The sequence below is a fragment of the Prionailurus viverrinus genome, chromosome D3 (assembly GCF_022837055.1).
Source record: "Prionailurus viverrinus isolate Anna chromosome D3, UM_Priviv_1.0, whole genome shotgun sequence".
NCBI classification, from domain to species: Eukaryota; Metazoa; Chordata; class Mammalia; order Carnivora; family Felidae; genus Prionailurus; species Prionailurus viverrinus.
Genome location: NC_062572.1, coordinates 66,676,854 through 66,691,260, shown reverse-complemented (window position 1 = coordinate 66,691,260; position 14,407 = coordinate 66,676,854). Strand labels below are relative to the sequence as shown.

The 14,407-nt window shown below is 45.0% G+C and overlaps 1 protein-coding gene across 5 annotated transcripts in view; it reads right to left on the bottom strand.

Moving 5' to 3' along the window:
- SETBP1 (SET binding protein 1) overlaps positions 1-14,407 on the bottom strand; it is a 376,861-nt gene that overhangs the window by 101,063 nt on the left and 261,391 nt on the right. For 4 of the 5 annotated variants that reach the window (XM_047827602.1, XM_047827603.1, XM_047827601.1 and 1 more), the window contains one exon: positions 9,312-12,771. In XM_047827602.1, the coding sequence (XP_047683558.1) occupies positions 9,312-12,771 (3,460 nt within the window). Of the gene's footprint in view, positions 1-1,083; positions 2,153-9,311; positions 12,772-14,407 lie in introns of those variants that run through there. The other variant, XM_047827604.1, reaches the window with a different exon arrangement.

Below are 14,407 nucleotides of genomic sequence, written 5' to 3'. Positions count from 1 at the left end.
GACTTTTAACCCTCTGGGTTTTGATTTCCTTGCCTGTCAAGTGAGAGAGCAACATCTATCTGCAAACCTCAGTGGATTCTGGAGATCAAATAAAAGTAAGGAAATGCACTTTGAAGAGCATAGCACCCTGTTCAGATGTAAGGATGACTGGGATGCAGCCTCAGGGAAAGCTTTTCATCTCTGTGTGTCCTTAGATCCTCCATCAACGAGGGGAGCCCCATCTCCACATGGACTTACTCCCCACCTTCCCAGGCTCCCTAACCCCTTCACAGAAGAGTGCAAACACCACAGCAGAGGCTGCCTGAGGGATGTGCTACCGATCCTCTCTTAATACCTCTGACTTGCTCTGAGTCCTTATGCAATGGGACAAACACCAATACCAACTTGCTTTTACAACATGCAGGTTATTACTCTGAAAGTTATTTTATGGGTCCTTTCTTCCTGTAGAATGGGTTTTTATCTCTAGTCATTAAACGTATGGACTCTCACTATTGTGTCTAATTGCTTTGCATATGTGTATATATCCATCGCTTGTCTCCTGATAGCTTTACAAAGTCTTTGAGGATAGGCGTGTTTCCTGGCACTTGATCACTTTACCTGGCACCTAGCACCAAGCTAGCACCAAGCTCAAAACCCTTCATGCCCAGCACCCTTTAATGTCAGTGTGTCCTTCTCAGTGCATCCTCCAGGATGCAGTTTCACATCCTCTGCATGGCAGCTTTGCCTCTTAAAAACCTTTCCCACCCAACTGCAGACTTCAGTCAGCCAGGTGCCTTCCTGTACCCCCCACATATGCCCAACTGCACGTCTTTACCGCATGTGGCCACACTCATCCACTACACTTCCACTCTCCAAGGCTTGGCTCTAGGATTTTGTCTTTTGAATACTATTATCTTTCCTGATCCTGGATCCCTATGGCCCCCACTGTTGGCCACTGAGCATGGATTAAATTTGGTCTGCATTTATTCCCTGGTTGCTTTATGTATGCTAACTTAGCCTCCCTTCAGTATAGTATAAGGAACTTGAAGTAGGAGCCCTTCCTTGCTTGTTTTTCTTCTGGTCTAACTGCCCCTGGCACTGTGATATATATTAAGTAACTAAAGAGCTCCTGATCATTTTTGTGAATATAGGGTCTTTATGAGCCAGCATATATACTTCATTCGGCAAAGTAGTGAAGACCTCTGGAAGAGCAACAATTGGGCTTTAGTCTATAATACTTTGCATATAGTAAATGTTCAATAAAAGATGCATTTGTCAGAACTTGTGACAGCCAGGACTGATCTTCCATTTGTTCTCAGGATCACAGCCAACACCCACGGTACCACAGAGAGGAGTTTTCAAATAGATATTACCATGATCAAAAATTAAGTGCTCAAGTGTCTGTGGGGCAGGGAAGGGGGAGCTGGCCTAGACTCTTACCTCTTTTCAAATACTATAACCTTTATCTTTTCTATACATGGATTTCATGGGAAGGCAGAATGGCACAGCATGAAAGGTTCTCGCATTGTTTTTATACCTCCAGACGTGGGGACATTAGGCTTAAGACATACTAAGATTGGGTGCATCACCTCCCATCAAAGGCTGATAAGAAATAAAATCTCCTTAGAAGCTGGAGCATGGCTAGAACCACTTTCACTGTCTGCACCTACAGCCCCCATTTTCTCATTGTCCACTTAATTCTTTAACTTCTTATCACTTGTATTTGGCACATGGCCCACCAAGCCATAACCATATGAGGCACTAATTACATCATATTTAAATTTTCTGTTGTTTCAGGACCACTGATATGTTCATACATATTCTCATCTCCCATGAACTCTCTGAAGCTTCTGGAGTTCTTCTTAAATGCATTCTTCTTTGACTCCTTGGTTTCCCTCCAACATTTCCAGCATTTCTTCTCTGCATCTTTCCTGATTCCCTCTTATTCTGCTTCTCTCTTTAAGGTGAGCCACAGGGTCCTCTCTTCCACCCTCTTTTCTTTATTCTCTATAATTCTCTCTCTTGCTCTGCACAGCACTATTGACTTCTGCCTTAGCAACTCAATTTCTTGCACACCAACCAGATTCTTTCTTTGATTTCTGTAATTCTGTTCATATGCTACCACTCTTCCAGTTGTCTGGGGCCAACATATTGGAATCATCTTTGACTTTAGCTAGAGAGGAAAAGAGATGAATTAAGAATGACTCACCTGAGTAATGATATTTTTATGCTACTTATAATGTGGGTGCTAGGGTAGGGAAGGAAAGCAGGGTGGTGGGCACAACCCAAATAAGACATGGATAATTAGCATATTGTATGGAAAGACCAAAGATGGAGCAGGTTGGCTCAACCCAGACTAGTGGGAAAGAGTGTTCAGGAAAGAAAGACAAAGTATAATTTGGTCATTTCATGACTTTTGCCCATTTAAAAAATGACTTCCCACTGCCTACTTCATTAAGCACAAGCCTCACAGTGCAGGGAAAAAAAAAACCCTAACTCATGAGGACAACAGTCTTTTCTCGCCTTATCTGTCATGATCCCCAACTGCAGATCCTATCCTCAACAAAACTGGAGTAAACACCATTTCTCAAATGTTTCTTGGGTACTTCCACCTAAATACCTTTGTTTACATGGCTTCCTTTCCACATTGTGCTTGCTTCCCCACCTCACCTCCACCTCCCTTCAGTCCTCTACCATTTCCACTCTCCAAAGCTTCTTCCATCTATCAAGACCCATCTTAAATAGCAACTACTGCAAAGAAGCATTTCTGATTCCACTGCTGTACTTGTACTGAAAACATGGAGGTGGCTTACCCTCATTTGGGCAGCCCCATCGCTTCCTCTGTGGCTTCTGATGGCGCTTATAGCCTGCCTTGTAAGATCAGCTTCATCCAGTTTCCTCCTCTGCATTAACAGGAGAGACTTCTGGATTGTAATTTCTTTGAGGGCATAAGCATCCAGTTTATTAATCCTTGAATTCCTCCCCCAGGACTGCACCAAACGTGTGTATGTATATGTGTGTGTGTGTGTGTGTGTGTGTGTGTGTGTGTGTACCAGCCACCAAAGAAATCCTTTTTTACATTTTCGCTTGTCATTATCACCCCCTTGAATTCAGCCAATTTGTACTAAGTGTTATACTGACACGAGCCTATGCCACAATCCAAGCAAGTATTCAGTCTCATTACCTTTTCATTTATAGAGTGAAAGAGATGGGTTTCTGGAAAGTCTTTCTGAAGGCACCATCCTCATCTCTGCCCCAGTGACACACCAGTCTTTGGCAAGCATGCTTTATTGATTTCTCTAGCCAAGAAAGGCTCCATGTTGTATCAAAGCCAAGTCTGTTGAAACTATAAGCTCTCTGCACCCACACCTGAATCTGCATAATTCTCCAAAGCCACAAGGTATAAATAAAAACTTCCAACAGGACAGGGGAGCGTTTGCCAACTGTGGGAAGATAAATGGCCTGGGGACTTCTTGCTCCAAAGGCAGAATGGCTTGATTTCTGATTTTAATGTGGAAAAAGAGATGCTGGGAATCTAAGATTTTTTTCTTTCATTGCCAGAAAGTTATGGGTCACAACATTTAATTTGATTAATTCTTGGTTTCCAAGAGAAAACCTTAGGAGGAACCTTGGGAGGCCCAATAAAATAAGTATGTGCAATTGTTAAGACAGGAAAGGAAAAAAAATGACTTCCATCAGAGCCCACAAAGATTGTTTCCAGTCCCAAACATGGGTCCCCCGAGACAGCCTGGAAACCAAATTATTGTCAAATAGATGCTTACCTTTTACAACAGCTCACAGCAAAAGAAAACATATAGCTTAACATCACTCCCACAACTCACCTTTCTAGTTTTTTTTCTTTTATTCCCTCTCCCTCTCCTTCCTCTCCCTCTCCCTCTCCTTCCTCTCCCTCTCCCTCTCCCTCTCCCTCTCCCTCTCCCTCTCCCCCTTCCTCTCCCTCTCCCTCTCTCTCTCCCTCCCCCTCCCCCTCCCTCTCCCCCTCCCTCTCCCTCTCCCTGATGTTAAGCTTCTGGGTTTGAGCTCTTCTGCCAATTAGGTATGTATCACTGGATGAGTCACTTGACCTTATTAAGCCTCAATGTACTCATCAGCAAAATGAGGTGTTTATACTACATTGTTAAGATTCTTTTACTTCTGAGTCTAAATACAAATGCAAACATGCTCTGTCTGTTCCCGGGCAATGGGTCACACAAGTGCTCTAATCTTTTTTCGAAGGTGATGACTGTGGGTTCAGCACAGAAAAGGAATGAGCTAACTTGTTGGTGGGGGGTCAGGTATGGAGAGTTCCACCTTTTTTGAAAAGTGAAATCAAATGGCTACAGGAAGTGGCTGGAGCCAAAGATGAATGGTGGTGAGTCATATAATTTAATACATAGACCAGAGGGATCTGTTTGGAAATTTCATTGCACAGCTAGTTAATTGGCCAAGTTGGCCAATAACTTGAGCACTTTCTTCCTAACTATCCAATCTGTATGTTTGTGCACATGCATGTGCGTATATGTTTGCATTCAAACTGCACTGTATAAATTTGAGACTTTTAGAATCTGAGACTATGAGATCTGGTCAGAACTTTTCCTACCACAGTCCCACTTGGGAAAACAGAGTGAAAAAGATGAAGAGGTCTTTCAGCTGAATAGTGGAGGAGACAAGACTGGGCCAGGTGCTCATAATCCTGTTAAACCACACAGCAGCCATTAGCTAATTAATCTTTCATTTCCTCCCACAGGATGACCCAGAATTCAACCTGGATTAAGATTAAACAGACTGCACTTCATCATCTTTTTATTTTTCACTTTCTTTTTTCCTGGTCTTAACTTTTTCTCCCATGAGACCTCTTCTTCCTTCTATTCTATTTGTAGAAAACATTCCTCACACATAGTTCTTTTATATAGTTTTCATGACATTTCATCAATGTGGCTAATTTCCTCATCTGGATGCCTGATTGGAGGAGGGTTTTGTATTATTCTTGGCTTGGGCATCTATTTCCTGCCTATGAGTGACAACAGAGACTGCCTCCCACAATGCCCCATGGCGCTGAGAAGAGGAGCTGGCAAAGGGCAAAGCAGAAGCCACAAAGAGAGGTGGAATCGTCCAGGCTCAAGGGAATCTACCTACCTACATGGCAAGATTCTGACATCTGAGAGGAGAGCCAGGGATTCATTCTCAGCATCCATTCATTGTGAGGAAAGTACTTGACATCTGTGGACTCAGGATGGCTACCTTGACTAATTAATGGCATTGGATGAAGAGGTAACATAGGCAAATTGACTCTTTTCACTGTGTCTCCAACATCATATGGGAGCCTGGATAGCAGGGCTCAAGATGTCTGAAGTTCCCAGCATAATATTAGGTCAAAATATGCAAAAATTGTTTCTAAGTGGTATGAATGGGGAGAACATCACTCACACTACAGACCTCTTCCACCACCTAAGGAGAAGTTGGCTTTGAGAGCATGTGGCATCCTTCTGACTATGTGTTATCAAACTTGGACAGGATTGCTCTTCTAAGAATCTGCAGCATGTCAGTACACTAAAGATGGTGATGCCTGGTGGGAGAAAGGTGCACATGAGGGCCCATCAGGCTCCTTCCAGCTTTGGGTATCTGTGGATGGCACCTTCCCACTGCTTATCCATTATTTCGTCCCAGACAAGCATTTTTATAAATGGAGATTTAGCAGATGGTATCCATTTAGAAAACAGATCAAAAGATCCACTGCCTTCTGAAACAAACAAACAAACAAACAAACAAACAAAGCAGAAGGAGTAAAATAGAGAAAAATGGTAAAGAGTCCATGTGACTTCTAAGCTCTAGGTGTGTTGTAAGGGGGCTAACAAAACAATGCATCCATCTGCTGGGCCAAGGGGGTTGGAGAAAGAATGATTTTCCAAGCAGGAAAGAGGAAATGGAGTGTGCAACTATTGCTATTGCTAAATGAAGTCTCTAATTTCTGTCTCCATAATGGTAATGACTTCCATTTATATGGTGTCTTCCATCAGCTCTGATCTCAGGGAATGCTCAAAGTCCTCTCTTGACTTAGCTCCTAAATCTGGTCCTCAACAGGCTAAAGAATGGCATCTATATTTATGTCATATCTATTTTAGAAAAGACTAGCTCATGTGAAATAGGACATTGGGATGCTAAGGGAATGAATCCAGAGTGGAGAAAGAAAAGGTGAGGGAGAGAAATTGTGAGGAATACTGATACTTTTTTCCAAGCAGGACCCTCAGTATCATCCACAGAAGAGACACCTTGACTCAGGTAAAGTCTCTTAAAGGTTTTAATGCCTCCAGTAACCTCAGTCTCACTCCACCTGCCTTCCACCTTTCAATGGGACTTGGTGTTCCTTCAAGTGTGTCACATTAAGGTGAGCACTCTTCAGGGAGTCTTGACAAACTCTGACATTGAATTCCAAGTGCTGCTAAAGGCATTTTGTCCCTGATGCTTTTGGGGTTCAGAAATAGCAGGGACATTTGGAATACAGGTGAGATGAGGCCAAGGTTTGGAAGGGAGGGGAGTGATAGAGAATCTGATCTCCTCCAGTAACATATTCAACAAAATGTGTAGGGACAACAGACATAACTCATATAGATATAGAAACCACCAACAACTATGATTCATTAAAAAGCTGAAGAAGAAAAAAATATAACACAGAGTAAGCACAAAGCAGTAGCAAAAATAACTCCGAGAACTGGATTGCAGTAGGAGCAGAGGTGGAAGCCTGTCCAGGTAGACATTTCCAGGCTAATGTCTAGAAAAGGTTGGGCCATTAGGGGTCCTTTTTCATTGGTTGGGAATTGAATACAGGGATGTGGTCTTTCCTTAATTACTCTCTTCTGTAATTATCACATAATCGCTGTGAAGATGCCTTAGGGAAAGGCATGTAATTGGGGGATGGATGGATATCTGAGAGGAAGGGCCATAGAGGAATACATGAGTACTGAGCTGAGGACCAGGACCAGTGTTCTAGACTTGGCTTAACTATTGGTGGCATGTGTTCAAGCTGCAATGCGATGGCCAAAGCCCTGGGCTTAAAATCATAAATAATGGCTTTCTAAACCCGAGCAGGTCACTTGATCTCTGAACCTCAATGTATTTGTAAAATAGAAATGAAAATACCTCTCTTCTAAGATTGTAGGGTGTCATCAAGAAATGCATGCGAAATGGCTTTAAGAACTGAAACATACTATATGAAAGAGGTCTGGCCCAACCCTGTCAGATACAGATGAGTAGACACTAACCCAAAGAAACAGAATGCCATGCCTAAGGTCCTACATCACAGAGTACCCAATTAATACCCAATTAGGTTGAACCCAGCTTCTTTTATGACACTTGTCATAATGCTGGTTTCTTTTCACCTGATGTGGCAGAGTAAAGAATGAATAAGAAGATAGGGACAGGAAGGGGAATTTTGAAGAAAGTAATGCCATCATGGGAATGCAAACCCAGATACAACTGTATGGCTAAGAGGGTGGGCACCTTCAGAGACACACAGGGATCAGAGATGGATCTCTATCTGGGAACCTTCATGAAGTCAACCAGCACCCAGAAATGTAGTCCAACCAGAGAAAAATCTTGGTATGACTGCTGAGAAATCTAATGAGCAATGATGGATAGAGATTTTGGCTTCTAAGATCTTGCTTCTCAGGTCTGTTAAGTTAGGATCCTTGCTTGTGGCTTCTTAGTAATAACATGGCAACATTACTGTTTTGCTAAATAATGCCAAGACAATAAAAAAATGAAGAAAACCCTCTGTCCATGGCTGGTGTTGGACCTGTGGATCAATTTCACCATATTGAAAGAGAGCAATAGTTTTTCTCATGTAAAAGTTTAATCTAGCAACTCCGTCCAGGTGGGCTTAATTTGAGCTTTGTGTAGAAAAAAACAAATACTTTCAACAAAGTCTGATGATGAGAAACAGAGAAACTTAGATGAGAACATCCACTTTGGGCAATTTATCCACTTTGGGCAATTATGAAGTGTGGGCCATTTATCACCTTCAGTAGGAGACATGACTGCTAATTGGTCTCTTCATTAACCAAGGAGAACATCCACAACTACAGCAACTCACGAGCTAGTGGTAATTTGAGGCAATCTTTAAGTGGTTTCCAACTCATAATCATATTTCTTCTGAAGTCTGCTGGCCTAGAAAAATGACTCTAATTCCTCATGAATACACTGCCCTCACCTTCACTCATGATGGACTACCCAGGAGGGAAGAGGTACACATCACAGAGAAGAAACACTACACCCAAACCTGAAATAAAGATGACTAGTCTTTTAAAAGCAGACTGTGGCCAGAGTGCTTGTACTATCTGGGGGTAGAGGGAGCATGAGAAATCCTTTTAGTTTCTGTAGCTCCTAAAAAAGGTGCTTCTGCTGTTTTCCTCATAAACAACTGTTCTGTTCTACAAGAGTCTTATCACTTTCATGATGTCTGGACAGGGACAAAGGGATACTTACGCCGAAGTATCAAGTTTCTGTGGCAAGGAAGGTCTGTGTGGGTGGGAACGTTAGCAAGGAAATTCTGCCAGCAACTGACAAGGAATGAGCTCTTTCTAATAGCAACCAGTACTTTAAGTTTAGCAATCAGTGGGCAAAATCCCACTCCCAGCAGACATGCCAAGAGATGCAGCAGTAAGTTCCCGTAGGGGCAGGAGGCTTGCAACACCTTTCAGCCAGGCTCCCTCCCCTTCATGCGGGGAAATGATGAGTGGGGTCTCCTCAGGGAAGCTTATCAAATGCCCATGGACAAAATGAGGACAAGATAGCCTGGAGCTATGGCTCCCTCATTAGGTACACTTGAGGATGCACAGGTGGGCAGCTTCCAATGGCTCTGCTGTAGACTTCTCACCTAGGATGTGGGACTTCTGGAGGCAGCATGCCAGATGAACTAGATATCGCTCCCATCCAGCATTGACATTCTTGGGATCTTACTGGAATTCTTAGTGAGTTTTAGAGGGTTTATGCCACTAACAAACTGCACCATCAGATTGGATGAGGACTTAAGCATAGCATCTCTAATAGAAAGTATACACATAGTGGGTGTGGTTGTAGTCTAGGTAGCTACTGGGGCTGTCTCTAGGTTGATGGATCCCAAGGCAATGACTCTGAGAGGAAAGGCAGTAAATACCAAGTAACCCGTGTATAAATAGTGCTGCAAAGTCACATGTGAAGAACGCCCATTTCCACCTGGTCCCTACCTCTCTGCAAACTAGTGAATACAGTGTGTCAATGATGGCAGACTCCTGACGTGCAAAGCCCAGCAACGAAATAATAAGACAGCCTAGGTCTGAGGAGAAACACGGCCTTACCTGGAGACAGGGAGGAGTCGTAAGAACTTCTCTCCTTGCGGCTCATCTTGAAGGCTTGGATGTCCTTTTCCCTGTATGTCCCAAAGCCCTCATAGCTCCTCCTTTTACTCCCGCTCATGTCACTGTCCCACTTGTCATTTGAAGGGGTCATGTCACTGAACACGTCCAGGCTCTCGGGTCGGGTGCTGCCACCATCCCCACCACTGCCAGAGTACCTCTTTGTGCACGAGTCTGTAGGCTCACTGCTCAAGTCACCTTTGTCCTTGGCCTGTGTCCAATGCTGGGCATCAGAAAGTGACAGTGTAGACAGGGTGTCCACCTCAAAGTTGTTCTTAGAAGCTTTGTGGCCGGCTTCACTGTGCTGGTGCTTCTGCTTCTCCTTATGCTTATTCTTCTCACTCACTAGTGGGAGCTCCTTGTCCGCACTACTCAGCCGCTCGCTCAGGATGTGGCTGGAGAAGCCTGTGGCTTTGCCTGCAAAGAGACCACTCAGGTTGTCATGGGTCCCCAGAATCCGGTCTTCCTTGTGCTTATGCTTGTGTTTGTGTTTTCTCTTGTGGAGCCGACCACTGGACAGACCGGCACTGCCCGCCTTGGGAGGATTCAGGGATGGCTGCATGTCGCCGAGGCCCATGCCGACAGGTCCCTGCAGGTGCACTCCATGCTTTGCTTTATGCTTAGCTGTACCAGACATCTTCACGTGGGAGCTTGTGTGGAACTGAGGTGGTGGCACTGTTGGCCTCATGAATGGGGAAGCTGCTCCAAGTGTGTGCGACAGGTACAAAGGAGCTGGGTACTGACTGTAATAACCAAGGTTCATCATAGGCATTGATGTGTAAGGCATTCCATAGGGTGCATAGTAACTTCCACTGGGAATAGGGTAGCTGAACCCTTGTAAAAAAGGCACCTTTGTCATGGTGTCATTGGTTTTTGCAGGCCTACCACGCTTCTTCTTTGACTTCAAGTCTGAAGTCCTGCGAAGATAGAGCAATGGGTCATACTGGATATATGGCACCGGGTAATAGTGATCGAAATTAATCCGAAAAATGCTGGGATACGGATTCTCGTGGTAGAAGGTGTAACTCCGGTGGGAGATCCTGAACACCTGGAACTTGGTGATGAGCTCTTCCAGGTCTGCCAGAAACTGAAGGTCATCACGATTTTGCAGGCTTTTCCGTTTCCTCTTGTGCTTTGGCTTCTTGAGGCTTTCATGGGCCAGGAAGTTGTCCACCATGAGATGCTTCTGCCGGTGGCCATGCCGGTTCTTTGTGCTGGTGTCAGACGGAATGGTCTCCGGGTTGTCCAGGGAGCAGAAGTCAAAAGAGTACCTCCGTCGGGATTCTGAACTCTTCTCTGCTTGGTCAGACGTGCTGTTGTTGTCCGTCCCAATGCCGCTGTCGCTTGGGATGGTCTCCTCACTGTGCGACTCGCTCACGGGGGACAGCGTTATTTCCTTGAGTGACCCAATCTCGCAAAGGTGGGAAGGTGAGTTGGCCATCAGCCTGGGGGGAGACAGCTTCCAGGCTCCACTGTGTATTCCCTTTTGGGTTTTGGTTGGAAGAGCACTGATAGGCTGGAGATTTGGCATAGTTTTCAACTCTGAAAAATTGGTTTCAGTGCTGGCGGGGCTCAGGTTGCCATTTGACCCACCTAACTGTGTTGAAAGTGGGTGCATAGCTGCTGGTGAAGACGCCACAAGTGACTGAAAGTTGGAAGGCACGGCTGGAACATCCGGCTGGCTAGAAACAGGCCTTGGGTGCTTGATGGCTGTTTTGGGTTCCTCAGATGGGGGTGGCAGCTCTGCTCTTGGCTTCCTGCCCCTCTTCTTGCCAATGTAGATGGTTCCCCTCTTGCTGACATTAATCTGCTTGCCCAATTTGCTCTCGATGGCTGCTGCCCCAGGGCTGGTCTCTGGGGGAGCTTTAGCCTTCAGAGCAATGTTGCTGGAGCAGGACAAGATCTGGTTCAAGATATTTTTTCTCTTGAGTGTTTTCATCTTATTGATAGTTTTGATGGTCTTCTTATCCAACACCCCAAGCTTTCCAACTTTTTTGTGAAATTTCATCTCACTCATGGGCTTGTCCTCTCCTGGCACTAGTTGGGCCAACTTAGCTAAACTGCGTCGTCTCTTTCTTTTCTTCGTGCCAGGGAACTCCCGGCTGATGGGACTGACCGGGCTGGTAGAAGTCCCCTCGTGAATCGTCTCAACCGTGAGCAAAGGCTGCTTCTTCGGCCGCCCCCGCTTCTTCTTGACTGGCGTGATCACAGTAAGACTGTCTGTGTTGGTGTACAGAGGGCTGGATGGGGTGATGGGATAGGCAGATGGCGGTTCCACCATCAGTTTATCGGAGGTGGCCATGACTGCCTCCCGAAGCATACTGGTGGGCTTTGGTTTGCTGCATGTCCACCTCCGTTTTGCAGCAAATTTGGGATGCTGGATTTCTGGCAGCTTTCTCGATGGAGAGTGGTCTGTGCACGCTGGAGGCGTCACGATCATGGGTGGCTTCCGCTGCTTAGACAGACCTCCTGGAACGACTTTCTCGGCATTTCCACTTGTTTCAAGGCCAACTGAGGGGGACTCGTTCTCTATCATTTTACTCAACTTAGGGACACGGGGATCTTTCTTATTTCCCTCAGGGTTGGAGAGTATCCTATTAACCACTTCACTGCTCATAGTGATTCCAGAAGCCAGGGCTTTCTCTGGCATGATCTTTTCCACCACTGCTTTGATGGACTGTCTCTTTTTCCTCTTATGGCTGGTTGGATCTAGACAGGGTGCCTTGATAGGGATAGTAATCCGGACATGACTTGAGTCATTTTCAGGATTACTGACAGAACTCGTGTTCTGCCTGGCTGGTGATGCCTCTTGGGCATTATCTGCAGAGTAGCCTTCCCTTTTCCCTTCTGTATTGTCAAATGCTTTCTGGGCATTCTTGACCCAGTCCAGGTCCGGGTTTGATATGGTTTGACTTATCACATCTTTTTTACTGGACTTTTTCTTGCTGCCTATAGTAGGTGGTTCTGGGGGCTCCTTTGCAACTCCGCCATCTTGATCTACCAAGGGCTGAAGCCCATTGCACTCGACAGAGCTGCTGGGTGGGGCTGGTGAGCTGTGGCTGCCTGGGGATGGGACCACGCCTCCCAAGAGCAGATCTTTGCTGCTGTTGGACAACTGACTCCATGTGCTCCCTGCACTGCCTTTCTTACCCTGGGCCTTTGCAAAGGAAGCCACGGGCTCAAGAGCAGGGATCTTGCTGGTGCTTGCAGTTTCTCTGCCAGACTCTGGACTGATGAAGCAATTCTGAGTGGCAGGTCCACTGTCAGAGTTGGTGGACCAGTCCATGTGGTTCTGGCTGCTGCTTTTTTGCTGGTGCTTTGGTTTTAAGGTGTCACTGGTGACGTCCTGTGGGAGGCCTGGGTCATAGTGGAGAGCTGAGTGTTTCTGTGGCCGCTCGTAAGCCTAAAGGTGGGGCAGGTGGAGAAGGAGAGAGAGAGAAACAAAGATGAGCATGTTGGAGATATTTAAAATTCAATGTCAAAAGGCTTTATTATTTGAAAGTTGGTAATGGCCACCTTTAATTCCAGAATGGTTTTGAAGGTTTTCTCATTTGCAGAAGTAAAAACATGTGGCACAGATTTGGAACATTAATAAGGATGCTTTGATCACCATCTTTATCCCCCTTAACAATAGGAACTTTTACCAATCTTTTGGTTGAATGCAATCTCAGCATAGAGGACAGGCCCTGCAGGTCACTTAGCTTGGTCACTTAGCTTAGCCCGACTTGTATGCATGAAAAAGCTGAAACTTTTCTAATGGTGAGTCCTGCCTATGGTGGCAGAGCCCAGGAGAGAATGTGAACTTTCCAACTCCCCAGTCCCTTTGCCTAACTCAAGCTGCCTCTTACTTCTGTCCCAGCTTCCCCTCCAACTCATGTCCTTCCTTTGCTTCCTCCTACTGAAGTTCATTTCTGTTTGCACTTTACCTGGGAGTTTAGCATCTCTGTGCTCAAACAAGTAGTTCACTGGGAACCACTGCAACAAGGAAAAACAGCACAAACTGAGGAACTAAGGGGGGAATTTGAAGACTGTGTGAAGACAAGGGAGCCAGTCAAGGACATGGAGAAGAAGAAATGGAGTAGGAAAGAAACTCAAAAGACCTTCCACCCTTCTGACTTTTAGGAGCGATGTGGTGTTGGGAGTTAGTATGCTGAGGCATCCTGAAACCCAAGTTAGGCACTGACAGCTTTCTTGAGAAAACTCCTGGACAATCTCAAAAGGAACCTTGAGTCTCGTGGACATAAATGGGTCAAAAAAAAAATGCACAGTCACTCAAGATCACTGCTCCCAACTCTGTCAGCTGTGCTTCTCCCAGCATGAATTCTACAGGAAAGTCTCCAGACTTCGGCACCTTCCTGAGGACTGACCCTTCAGTCCGGAAAGGCAGAACCTGTGCTAGAGGCCAGACATAACCAGTGCCTACAAAGTCACAGAGGGAGTAGTTAATGAATGTCTTTTTGAGATATTAAAAGGTTTTTTAAGGTTGATTTATTTTTAATAGCGAGCACAAGCTGGGAAGGGACATAAAGAGATTGGGACAGAAGATCGGAGGCAGGCTACGTGCTGACAGCAGCGAGTCCAATGAGGGACTTGAACTCATGAACCATGAGATCATGACCTGAGCTGAAGGTGGATGCTCAACTGGTTGAGCCACCCAGCTTGCCCAAGACATAAACCCAATTTTTTTTTAATGTAGATACACTAACATTATTGCAGATAGATTTTAAGCCATGCCACCAGTGTAAAGAAGCATTCTTCAAAGTTTATCGTAAGTACTGTTTTATAAACACAAGCAGTAAACATACAGGATGCATTATCCTAAGATGTGTTAAAGAATGGAAAATACTAGTAAATTGAAGAAAGCTTTGGATAATATCTCCACTGAGAAGTAAATGATGGTTGGCTTAGTGGACTTAGGAAGTTTTAACCTGTAATATGTATCTGTCTTTATCTATGTATCTACCCATGTTTCTATCATCTATCTGTGCCTATTTGCCATTGATGTTCTAGCATTTACGCTTCATTAGAAAACACTGCTT